This window comes from Toxorhynchites rutilus, chromosome 3 (genome assembly GCF_029784135.1).
Source record: "Toxorhynchites rutilus septentrionalis strain SRP chromosome 3, ASM2978413v1, whole genome shotgun sequence".
Taxonomy (NCBI): domain Eukaryota; kingdom Metazoa; phylum Arthropoda; class Insecta; order Diptera; family Culicidae; genus Toxorhynchites; species Toxorhynchites rutilus.
Genome location: NC_073746.1, coordinates 1,180,807 through 1,193,733, shown reverse-complemented (window position 1 = coordinate 1,193,733; position 12,927 = coordinate 1,180,807). Strand labels below are relative to the sequence as shown.

The window sequence follows — 12,927 nt, the reverse complement described above, 5'->3', positions numbered from 1 at the left end:
ACTTCGATCGACAGTTTTCTGCGTCCATTTTTGATGTCTGAATAGTGAGAACTCGAGTCATAAAATATTCGCTAACAATGCGAAGGTTAATTCGGTTGACTGTTTGAGTGAGTATTGTGAATTGCAGAGCACGCTTTTATGACATCATTGGCGCGCCCTGCTTAGAACAACCCAGATCAGCGGAACCAAACGCGAAAGGCTTGAACGATTGAACGATTAGTCCTTAAACAACACACCCGTGTTTTAAATGTCAATCCCAACTGACTGGTTGATTGTGTCTAATTGCGCCTCTCTTGCATTATTATTATGCTTCGATTCCGCACCCAAATCGCAAATGCTAACTTTGATTGCACCGCTTCGATTGAGAGTTCTGAACGCTTACTTGGATGCTCCGTCGATTCTGCGGTCAGCAGCCGTATGGCACCCGCCATGTTTTTGGTGCCAACATCTCACACGTCAGAAGTATTTGTTTTCTTCAAAACAGTGATCCGCGTTGACGGCAGTGAGCTTCGTTTACTAGTTTAGGGGAGCGTCAAAGAACAGCTGATTTTCAGTCGGAGTGAACGTTTTCAAAATTAAAATTATGAATGAAAATTAGCTTTTCCATATCAAATTAGTATTCTGTTTAAATTAAAAACATTTTTGTTTGCAGGTGGGGAAAAAGTCTCATACGAAAATTGTTTATGAAGACAACTTTATATTATGATGAACTTTTACAGCAGAGGGATAGTGAGATAGGCGGTGACGGTAGGTAGAGTGAGATACCGATAATCGTGTCATACACCTGGCGGTCAGCATTTGATTGACACGAGGCCAACTAAGGGTGGGTTTAGACTAGTGATATATTCATGTGAAGAAATATGATGAGATTTATAGAAATCGCATCAACCGTTTACACTAGCGTGAACTTCTATAATGAATATATTCATATTTTCGATGAATTTATTCACATGAAGTAGAACTGCATCCAACTTTAGTGATTTCTCACCAGTGAGAAATTCACAAGCGTTTACATATGCTGAATTTATTCAAGTTATATATACCTCGAATAAGTGAATCATATTTATTCTCACCCGTTTACACCTATTTTCACGTGAATAAATCCATCTATAGCTATAGATCTCCCTAATGTAACCCGCCATAAGAGATGCCAGTCGAAGAATCGGAAGTGGTCCCGGGATTGGATCAATATGCAAATGATGATTGCGATATTGCGAAAAACATTCTAAAACACCGTTATCTCTGGAAGAAACGGATACCCTTTCTCGCAATGAAGAATAAGAGGATTAACGCCCCCCGGAAGATGGTTCATGACATTCAATCATAAAAGTGACATTTAATATACGATGGCACTTCCAGCCAGTTGAATGCCGGAGAAACAGTGAAAACAAGCGAAGCGTCGTAATATAATAATATGAATATAAACTTTTATGTTATTATCCGAAGGATCGTTTCGTGTTCATCACAGCAGCCTGGGAGATGGAGCCCCAGAGCAGGAAGTGCATTCTTGTTGCCTTTCGAAAATTATGTGTGTGTATGCGTGTGTGTGTGTGTGAGTGTGTGTTTGTGATGAAGAGTTGGCGACATCATTGTGGCGCCCCATAGTGCTTATGGCTGGCAATGGCAAGAGGGAGTGGGTATCCAAAGGGATGCGGATATGAAAATAATTGGGTACCAATGCGACTGGTGGTTGTCTTTATTGTCTCGTCGTTGATTGTAATATGCATTCATGTGCTTGCGAGTGATTACCACCACTGTGGAGTGGTTCACGATTGGACATAAAATTAGAGAGGCGGTAGCGGATTAAGCGATGATACTTTAAATCTAATTTGAACGGATTGTAGCTATATTTCGGAGCTCTTCAAAGCGAGCATGTTTTTTGGTGTACTTTCCAATGTTCCAACCATAAGTTTGTGCAGATGTAATGACCGCCCGTTCGGGGTAAAACATCGCTCAACAAGGCACCGAAATACGCTATTTGTACATAAATTTCCTAATTATGGAACGAGTGGAACATCTTCGTCCGTTCATTCGCTCATTCATCTGCTCGATAATCTACTCAATCATGTAGATGTTTGAGGATTTTCTCCGCAACTCGCGATCGCCATCAGTTTGTTTGGCCTCTTCTCGTGGGCGATTTTTCAGCAAGCTAAAGTTTTCCACAAACTCATCACGAGGAAACGAGAACGGTGGAAGGGAAGAAAAACAATTTGATTAATTTAAGCACAGTTATCGTAATTTATTATCGCATCGCAACTGGCTTTGCACTCACTAACTAAGGGGCAGCGTACCAAGTCGAGCGGATGAGGAAGCAGAGGATAGGGAGAATACGCCAAAAAGAAATGCGCGCATTGGGAAAATACTGTGTTCGGGTTTGGGGATTATGTGTCTTCTTGTGGTAACTTGTAGTGCTATTTATAAAACCCACCATTCGTTGCCGCTGCCGTCGCCGTCGTATATGACCACGCGAGCTATGTTGGATCATAAAGGAAAAACGGAAATTAAAAGTAAATTTTACTTTTACTGCGGAACATTGTTGGAATGCTTGGTGGGGAAATGCCTCCATTGGTAGCGTCCGAAAGCAACGGACTCGCTTTCTTTGCAGCAAATAATCACATTCATCAATCCGACTTGAACGAATCACGGATCCGACCGGGAATCTCTCGATAGACGTTGAAATTACCACTTTTGGCCGGAATTGATTTGAGATGGTTTTCGGTACGTTTATTTATCTAGTACTTGAGTTGGTTGAAAAGTCGCTAAAAGAGGATCCCGTTTTATGTGTTCTCTCTTTTTTCGTCATTAATCCGTGCCTGTCTATCGAAGACGTGGATTTAACCGAATAAACACTGCCTGTTGAAGGAGGAAGAGCATAAATCGACAATAGCTTGCTCGCTGAGAGTGTGTTTAATTGACTATAACTTTGCTCTAATTGGAAAAGCGCCAATTTGAGATACTACTTAAATCCAGCCAATAAAAACGGCAACGGGTTATGGCACAACTTCGTTGTATTTGTAGAAAACTGTTTCTTTTTCTCTCGATTCAATTCTCTTGTTGTACAACGACAAAGTGCACTCGAAGCTTACCATCTGCCAAATCTCCCAGAAGCAAAGTTTGCTGATTAAAAACTGTTTTTTACACAAGAACGGGAGAGAAGTGTTGTCATTTCACCGTGGGCGCAATTTGCGCCCTTTTTGTATCGTGTGTACCGTGAAACTCTCGCTCCATAGGATGCCCTATCATGTTTGGCTCGTGGGAGTAATCCCCCTCGGCTTGGCTGGCTTCTATTGAACAAAAGAGCTGCCACTCTTGGCAAATGCAATGTTGAGCCGAAAAACAACCACCAGTACACAGACACACAGAGACTACATTCATGCTCCATAATCTGCTACATAATATAAATGTACGCCTTTTTCATCGTTTTGAATTTAGATTCCGGAACAATGTTTAAGCAGGGATTACATTTAAGCCAAGCCGGAGATCTGACGACAAACTAAAGTAATGTTTTTTCAACACGCGCGCGCTCTCGGTGAAAAATGTGAAAACGTAAATCAATTCAATCCTCCCACATCTTGTCAGGCCGCCAACAATTAACTCTCTCACTCGTTGGAGTGAATCCCCAAGGTGAGAGACGATGGAGGGAGGCATGAATGAATTAAAAAAATACAAAACCGTTCCATGTCAACACACCTACAACCCCGGAATAGAGAAGAATATCATCCATCTACTTGGTGAGTCAGTTTGACGGTATGATTTATTGAAGGCGTAATAAATGTTTCTTTCTGGGTTTGAAAAAGGGTTTGGAAAAGGGTGGAAGACTAACGTCAAACTGACAGATGTTGGAACGTTTGAATCGTTGAATCGAGTACCAAAGGACGGTGCATGTGCATGTCAATTCGCATTTCTTTGTTGTATTTTTATCTCACAGAAGTCTTCTGAAAGATACAAAAACATTAAAAACCCATTCAAAATTATAAAAACAATCGCTCAGGTGCCAAGCTGTTAGCGTCTTAAAATCATGGTTGAAATTATGGATTTAATTTCCATCCAGTAAATACTTTCTTTAAAGAACATTGTTCTGATTTGCATTGCATTCGCTTTTTTTTGCCACTCAAAAATACAATCATGATGTATTTCACGGTATAAGAATCCAAATCCCAGTGTAAAAGACGTAAGTTAAATTACTTCGAGAAGATCCTCTTTTGATCTCAAGCAAAACAAGAAAAAAAACGCCACGAACACTGACACTGAAATTACAAAAAAAAAATTAACATCAAATGGTGATTTTTCAAAACGGCTAAGATTCAACCGCTTCAGTAGAATCACTTAAACGAAAAACTATTGTTCCATGCGATCAAAAGACAAAATCGATGTACGTATATTTGAGTTTTTAAGAGAACAATTATATGATCTCACAAAAAATACAATTTATTTGCGATGGCTCAGCCTAAAAGGTCCCCTTGGTACTGATTTTTTTTTTAATTCTTTATTTTTGAGACTTTCAGCCTCCTGGGCTGGTTCGTCTCAGCCCTGGACACTTTTGAATTCTCGGTAATGAGGAAGCCGACAGACTGGCGGGTTTAGGTGAGAAATGTCAGATAGAGGCGGTTGCTGTGCCTTCTATGGATGCTATTCGTTGGACTGAAAATGTCATAGCGGAATCCTGGTTCTCGGATTAGCTCAGCAGGCATACCACTACCTTGCGGCGGATCAAACCGTTCACATCTCGTTGGCCTGATAATTTTGTGCCCAAGTAGTGGAAAAATGGAAACAAGTTGCAAGATCACTCTAATCACTACATCGCCCTCGAAGGCAATTATGATGAATAATAAAATCGAATTCTGCAAAAAAAAAAATGTTTTACTGTGTTACCTTATAAACTTTTCAGCCGAACTGTTAAATGCTATGTTGATATTGGAAAACTTATTTTGCTTATTGTTATAAAACTGCGGAAAATTTTTCTCGCAGTTTTTTTTCTCATACATTACAGAGGTTTTGAACTTCAAGTTCATTCGTCTAGCCTTAAAAAAGACCATTTAAAAAAAATGTCAATTGAGGGTTTTGGGATTGAACCCACAATTGATGGCTTGGTAAGCGAACACGCAACACAAAAATCAATGTTGTCAAAGGAGCCGATATTATTCAGCTTCCGCATAGTAAACAATACTGAAAACCAACTCTAAAAGGATAATGGGCATTTCTTATTCAGCATTTTTGACCCATGAATTTGTTTGGAGAAGATTTAATTGATGAATGCATGCGTTTATGTGTTGTTTGATGTTTTACGACGTTTTTACCTGATGACATTGACCGAGTAAATAATAAATTGACTTGGGGATTGGGTTCCTTCAGGAAGATTGGATCAATTTCACAACTCTTCGGCAGTAACATTGGTCCACAGTTCCATGGATTCAGAGCCTTTTCTCATGATTCTTGGTAAGTTCGGCTTCACTTAATCAAATCACTTTGCTCTAAGGGCGCTCTACCGAATTCGCCCTTGATATTAATACCGAGAGTGTTTCGAATGAACTGATTAATTCGACTTGAAACAATGTTGGCTTCATGTGATTCAAGTTTGATGGACCACTCGCTATGCGAACGATCGTGAAAATAATCTCAGAATTGATGGAACATCATTGAAGATTTGCCGTTTTCAAGGCTAGATTCGAATGAATTTGATATTTTAAAATCCTCTATAGTATAAAAAAAATCTTTCACCTAAACTATAGATACATAGTAGACGATACTTCCGTGGATTTTGAACACAGATCGCTCGTTTTGTAATCAACCAATTCGCGTGTGAATGAAATCGTGGTCAGAGATACGTACGAAGTTGCGGCTTACGATATTGATACTGATTTTATCTTGTTTACTTGCGCGCGCTGATTATTTAGTTACTATTTCATTGAGAGTAGACGGTACATAAGTGTCACGTTCCATGTTCCACATCTAAGCAGCTTTCCGCGATTCTAAAAGTCGATCTTCTGCTGATCGATAGGCCACAGGGACTCAAGTGGTATTAATTAATGGAAACGAATGTTTCAGTTCGAGAACCAACGGTACATAAAGGTCACAGCTGAGTCCCTTCTGCCCTTTTTGATCCCTCTCTCTTTCTGGTCTTCGATCTAATATCTGAAACAAAACGAAAAGATGAACAGCAGGTGAACGAGGTTTTGTTTTACGGCACCTGATGCCGCCTTGCAAAGACAAATGAAGTGTGGAAGATAGATTATATGCTGTTAGAGAAACAACTTTCCAGAAGCCTTGATCTACACCACACACATAGAAGAAAGTTAATAATCATTGTCAAACTTGTAAGGCCAAATGGCCACCATCAAAGTGAACTTGGCCCAATTTTCAATGGTTTTCCCATAATCATGCCGATCGCATGCACAGCTAACGGAACCATTACGAACGATTCACCGTTAAGTGGCATGAATAAAATGCTGATAACCTCGCCCCTCGACAATAACAGCAGCAGCAACAGTAATAATGGAACATGTTCGTCGATAAACGGCTAACATCTTTCAATTGTTGATCTCGGCAAACCCATCTCCTGGAAGATGAATTCAATCGCACAAAGCGATCTTTTCACATATATTGTCGAATCAGCTCATGTAAAACGTTTATAATAAGCTAAGAAGAAGTGACCAGGCTCGAGGCCAATTCCGTGATCCCCAAAGCAAGCGATTGCTGGAACTCAATAAATTTTTAATGGAATGATCAAGCTCACAACAAACCACACGAGTGGTGGTTTTTTTTGTGCTGCTTTTTTTCAAAACAGTACCCAACGATATGTAATTGGCCTCGCGTGGATTTGGCAGAGCGATCGCAAAAAAAAAAAAACGAGACGCGATTTCACTTTGCACAAATGTGTGCTCAGCGATGTCGACTTGTATGGCTGATGCAGATGATGTTGAAGAGATCTGACAATGAACATCAAGTTCGAGAGAGACGGGAGGCAATTGGAACACAATTTACCCATTTGCATTTAGAATCTCGTTTGTTTGCTTCCGGACTTACCTCCACTCGATTGTTGTTGATGTTATTGATGTTGCCGTTGTTGTTATTTGTGGAGCTGCTGACGGAGCTTCGGTTTCCGGGCAGATCCCGCCACCGGAGGACCCCCATTACTGCCTGTCGCACCCAGCGGCGCTCTCCTCCTTCGTTGTGGAAGGCCACCGTTGCTGCTCTTTCGAAGTAAATGGTACGATCGGCGATGCGATCGTGAGCCGAAAACAATGCAACCGGCGAGCTGCGATGATGCTTTTCTGCACCAGAATGCGCAATTATCGAGCAGTTTAAGATTATCTCCTTGAGCACAAGTCCACTTCAATTTGCTGTCCTCCCACCCACTCTTCTAGACGAAGAATGGAACCGATGTTGTAACCGCGAGTGGTAGTTTTAGGCACGTTTTCATCATCTTCGAGGCCATCGGATATCGACCGAGTAGAGTAGAGCGGTGCAATGTAACCGCGTTCCGTTCACAATGATAGGCTCGAACGAACACTACACATAGATGTTTACTCTGCAAGCTGATTTCTTCTTCGACCCAAGCGATGACTCATCGCCCCGACTCTGTTCTGAATGTTCCTCCTCCCCTCTATTGCATGGATCCGTCGTGATGTATGGTATGGGAGACATATGCTTGTGTTTTTGTGTTGATGTGGAGCAGGCGCGCAAATGCTGCGAGACAAAACAAGTCCTCGCCTAATCGAATATTATAGGCAAACATTGACTGGATATTAGTGCGAATACCACTGTTACCTCTGCACGATGAGTAACTTAAACTCACTCAGAAATCACTTGTTTTTTTTTTCAAATAGACTGTTGACAAACGTTGACTGCAGGTATGCGAAATGCTCGATAAAAGGAAAACAAGCGTCTAATTGATTGGTGAGCCACTTTCGCCCGTGCGAAGGAACTCAGTCAACAGCAAACAACAAACGCACAGACAGACGACGAACTTGACTCTCACTTTCGAGCACAACAAAATCACTTTATTAACCTCCTTCGCTTCAAACGAGCCGCCACCAAAGTTGCGGGTTAAGTTTGAAGGTTTTTTTTTCACCTTATCACCGACAACGGTTTAGACTTTTGCCGTCTATGCTCTCTACTTTGCATACCTCTGCACTCCCTAAAGCTCACTTTCTACTTCTCAACGCTATAGTCGCAGTAGCCCACGACGACGACAACGACAATCGGACGCCTTGCACATAAAGTCCGGTAATTGGCAATCACTACTTGAGTCGGCCGGATTGATGTTCTTGGGAACGTCAACGACAACAAGATTTGCTCTTCTAGATGTGGGGGGTCGAGCTGAACCGGAGGAGTACCGACGACTCCAACTCGTTCCACTACACACAATTCACAACAACACAACGCAAGGTAAATGTAAAGCGAAAAAAAGGTAGATACACAGATCTCCGAACTACTATGCTCAGTCAGCAGGCGACGAAAGCAGCACTACACAACACGACCGTACACGGCGGCGGCTTTCTTGCGAATGAGAGAAACATAATGCTCCGACTCGGTGCGCGCGCGAGTGCGAGAGAAGGCGGAAAACTTGTAGTAGGCGCCCGTGTGTTGATGAAGTTGAACTTGTTTGGAATTGGCGAGGGACAGACCGGAAAATGAAATGTCCGCTAGGTTGGTGGAAATGGGGAACTGTGTTCCGAGTGGCGTTGTTTGCAATAACTCTAGGAAAAGTTTAAAACCCCAAACTATAAAAAAAAGATGCCCATCTCTCAGTTCTTCGACTTCAACTTCAAATCGAAATTTCTGAAACTAATAAATAAAAAGAAAGTTTGCCTTTCCCTGAAAATGTTTTTTTTAAACACCAAAAGCGACACAAAGTTCTAGTATGAAACCTGTTCTATAGAATTCCGTTCCAAAAATTTAGATATTGAATTATGTTGTTGATTGATGCAACTCACTAAAACTCGCAAGATCGCCGAGAAACTAAACTTTATAATATGCGTAATTTAGGAAATCATATTTCCACTATTGGCTAGTTGTTTTTATTTTAACATTGAAAAAAAATAAGTGGAACAAAGCGAATTCTCGCTTAACTTTTTAAAAGGTCCTATGTAACAAAAGTAAACAAATCGAGTTAATAGATGCACGCTCTTAGTTTTCAATCATTGAATGCATTACAAAAACAATCGTTCATGTATCTATCTTCTTCATCTTTTTATCGCCGATACAAAAAATATCCAATGTGCAGATTCGTATTTTAAGCACTCGGCTGTTACTTCGGACGCCACTTTCCTCCGACGCTCGGAACGTCCGAAGTAACAAAGCAGTCAAAACAACACAAAGTCGTACTTCGGTCGTTTTGGGGTTTTGCTTCTTACAGGCGTTGTTAGCGATTTCAGTGCAATTCAACGAGTGATAACAACAATAATATGTATTTGAATTGCTGTTTAGTAGTTAGTTTCAGATTCGCATCGTGCAACGTAATATGTCCAATGTGCAAACGCGGCAGTCAAAACGTCCAATGTAACATTTTTCGTTCCTAGGCTTCAAATTTAAGCTCAAATCACTGAACAACAGTTACGATTGGTTTTCAGAGTTATTCTTGACGGCTAGTGGTGAAAGTAGCGATAGAGATCGATACCTTTCAATACAATTCGCAGATTAATGTTCGGGTCTTCAACTTCGTTTTTCTCGAGTTGACGAAAATGTTACATTGGACCTTTTCAAAAGTTACGCGAGAATTCAAGACATTGCAATTCTCTTTGAACGACTTTTACATTTGTACAAATTCTTGATACATGAAAACGGAAGAGTATAAGTGTGAATGTTTAAATAATTATTCCGATTAAATTTGATCTCTATCTGGGACTAATCGAAAATGCGAAAGACAGTATATGCGAATGATTTTATCAACATAAAAAGATTCACACACGAGCTACCACGAAATAGGTGCTGCCATTCATTCAGAGAAGCCCATTAATTCACGAGAAGACTTCGCGTATGATTCAGCTCCACGGTCTAGTAGGCTCAAACGCAAAAAAAAAGAGGTGAATCATCTTTGTTTTAGAGCAGGGACATTCTAATGCAACTTGTTGTTAATGGTGTCTTTATTTAGAGAGAGCCTCTGTTTTGTTTCCGAATCTGGAATAAGCCAAGCAATAAAGCGTTTCGTTTTTGATGACTCATAGATTGAAGTCACTAGATAACTGATGAGCACCGATTGAAAAAAAAAATTCACATGTTTGTACCTATGTATATCTAATAATCATGATATTTAAAGGTTCTAATAGCTACAAAAAAAGTTACATAAAATTAAAAAAATCCAATTCATTCGACTGAAGGACTTTGAGTACTTTTTTCCAATATATATATATATATATATATATTTGTTAAGGCTCATATGGCGTTAACCTGACGGGCCGGGAGCTCAATATTTTGACAATAATTCTTATTAATTATGTTAGTAATATGTAACCGATTATTCGCGGCTGGCTCGAGGTTAGTATTAAGTTATGCGTAGTAATACAATATGTACTGAAAGCATGCAGACTTTTGCTTACACTATTTTGCTCTTAATTCGAAATAACCTTTTTTCAAATTTCTCTATTCATGCCTCTGTAAAACATTTTAACCCTTTAACCGTGGCAACTCTATTGTCCCCACGAAAAATATTTTTTTCGCTGCACTTGGAATATTATTTCAATATTTTACTTAACCAAAAACTTCTAAAAATATCTGGCAATACACTGGAGTCGCTTTTTACGCGGGGGATATGTGCCGCGTAAAGAAAAACCGCGTAAACGAAAACCGCGGAAATTCCGTAATCCGCGTAAATTTCGAAATCCGCGTAAATTCCGAAATTCACGTAAATTCCAAAAAACGCGTAAAAAAGGCGCGTAAAATAAAACCGCGTATAAAAAAACCCCGTAAAAAGCGTCTTCAGTGTACTTGTTTTTTTTTGGGCTGCTAAAAAAGTACGATATTAATTTTTAATATAAATATATTTTTATAAAACAAACCACGATTTAAGAGCCCCGGCAGAAAATTCTGTTCAAATTATTTAAAAACACAACAAGTTGATAATTTCTTCACTTTGAACTTACTATTTAGGATCTACTGTTCAAGATCATGCAGTTTTTTTCAATAAAAAAAATGGTGTATTTGACCAAAAATTCAAATTTAATTTTTTCTCTTTGTGATTCCAAATTATTATTTTTCGCAGCACTAGAATTGTTTTGATTTTTGCATAACCAAAGGCGCAATAAAGTGAATTTACATGGCAGCGGTAATCAGTACTTTTGGGGTTAACGGGCAGTGGCAACTGTATTGCCACCAATTTTTTCCAATCAATAGCTTTAATAGTTAATTTTTTATCAATGTGTTCTTCCTCAAGTAAGGATTATGTTCTCTGAAGTTAGAGCCAATTCGTTCTAGTTTCCACGGCCTTATAAAAGGCTAAACGGATACAAGTAGTATACTGTGCGCAAACCACACAGTATGCAAACGAGAACAACAGAGAGCTTATACTATCGTGGATTACTTTCGTTTGCGTGTGCAAAAACGAAAAGAACCGTAGAAAATCTGTGGACCAGTTTCAGCAAATTGAAAGTTTGCGGTATAATACACAGTGATCATTTAACCCTTATGGATGGAAGTTCCGACCATATCTGGAATCACGATTGGCAATGATTTTTATATCCATTCGAGTTTTTAAAATTTTATCCAATTTAAAAAAATACCCAATTTAACCAATTTTTATCGTTCGATCGATTCAAGATGTATTTAACTTGGATCGATATTTTTTTTTGCTTACAGACTCAAGCAGTTTTGCGACGGTTTATTAGCGGTTTTATGGACATGAACCTATAAATACGAGATTTTTTAAGTTTTACCCAAATAAAACCATACCTAGAAGAAGTACATTGTTTCACCTCAAATATTGTTTCACAGTAATGTTCATTCCCATTCCCAGTAATGTTTTGATCTGCTCGAGTGATATGATTATTTAACTCTCCTATACCAGCGCACAAAATCTTAATTGGTATACTCATTGACTGTGTGTGCCTCTGTGATACTGCTATTGTGTATTTTCAGGCGTTATTGGTATTTATTTAAAGGAAAAAATATGAGTGAATGAAAAAACCCCAGAAAATATTTTTCTTCAACCTCATTCTGTTTTAAGAGTTATTTAATTCAGCCACCTTATTTACTCTCGGTCTGTCAGACCTATGCGCGAGTAAAGGAGTGTTAATGGGTAATTTCACCATTTTATGAGCTACTGGATTCCGATATACAATTTACTTTCACACGACGCTACAACAAAAATAGAAATGATCTATTTTGCGTTTTCACCGTCATTCGAGAGATATGGGTGACTGTAAAAAACGACAATGCTTCAATCTTTGTAACGTTTATAAGTAATAAACATCTCTGAAATGGTTTTTTTTTTACTCTGATCAAACATGTTTTTGCTTGTGCCATTTGGGTATGAGTATTCCTCTCTTCAGCAACAGATAATGATATTTCCAAACGCTGGTGAAACATTGAACGTTAATGGATGTAATAAATTATGTTTCTACAATGATCAAGTATAAAACATAAACTTCCAATTAACTTCCGTAACACGCTATATTTTACCAGCCTAAATGAAACGAACCACGGCGCTCGAACCCAAGTTTGAGCAGCGAGCATTTTCCTGCTCACAAAGCGCCCAGGGAGAGAGTAGGAACATAGATTGAGAGCCACTTGTGAGAGGAATCAACCACTCGACGGCTGACGGCGAAACAAAACAAAACAAGGAAAACATATGTGCGCGCCTTTAGCATCGCTCACAAACCGCTGCTGCTGGAAACATACAGGAGGCCTACCTACTGTGTTATGTTGCACTGCTGTCAGCCTGCCTGTGAGTGAAAGGAAGGACTTGCATAGGCAATCAGACACACACACACA

The 12,927-nt window shown here is 39.5% G+C and overlaps 1 protein-coding gene across 12 annotated transcripts in view; it reads right to left on the bottom strand.

The window, feature by feature from the left end:
• Positions 1 to 12,927, bottom strand: part of LOC129772840 (rap1 GTPase-activating protein 1) — a 280,874-nt gene that overhangs the window by 43,538 nt on the left and 224,409 nt on the right. The window contains exon 1 of one of the 12 annotated variants that reach the window (XM_055776349.1): positions 7,024 to 8,509. The exons of the other annotated variants lie outside the window; for them this stretch is intronic. Coding sequence (XP_055632324.1) covers positions 7,024 to 7,131 — 108 coding nt within the window. The 5' untranslated portion in view covers positions 7,132 to 8,509. Of the gene's footprint in view, positions 1 to 7,023; positions 8,510 to 12,927 lie in introns of those variants that run through there. 12 annotated transcript variants of the gene reach the window in all.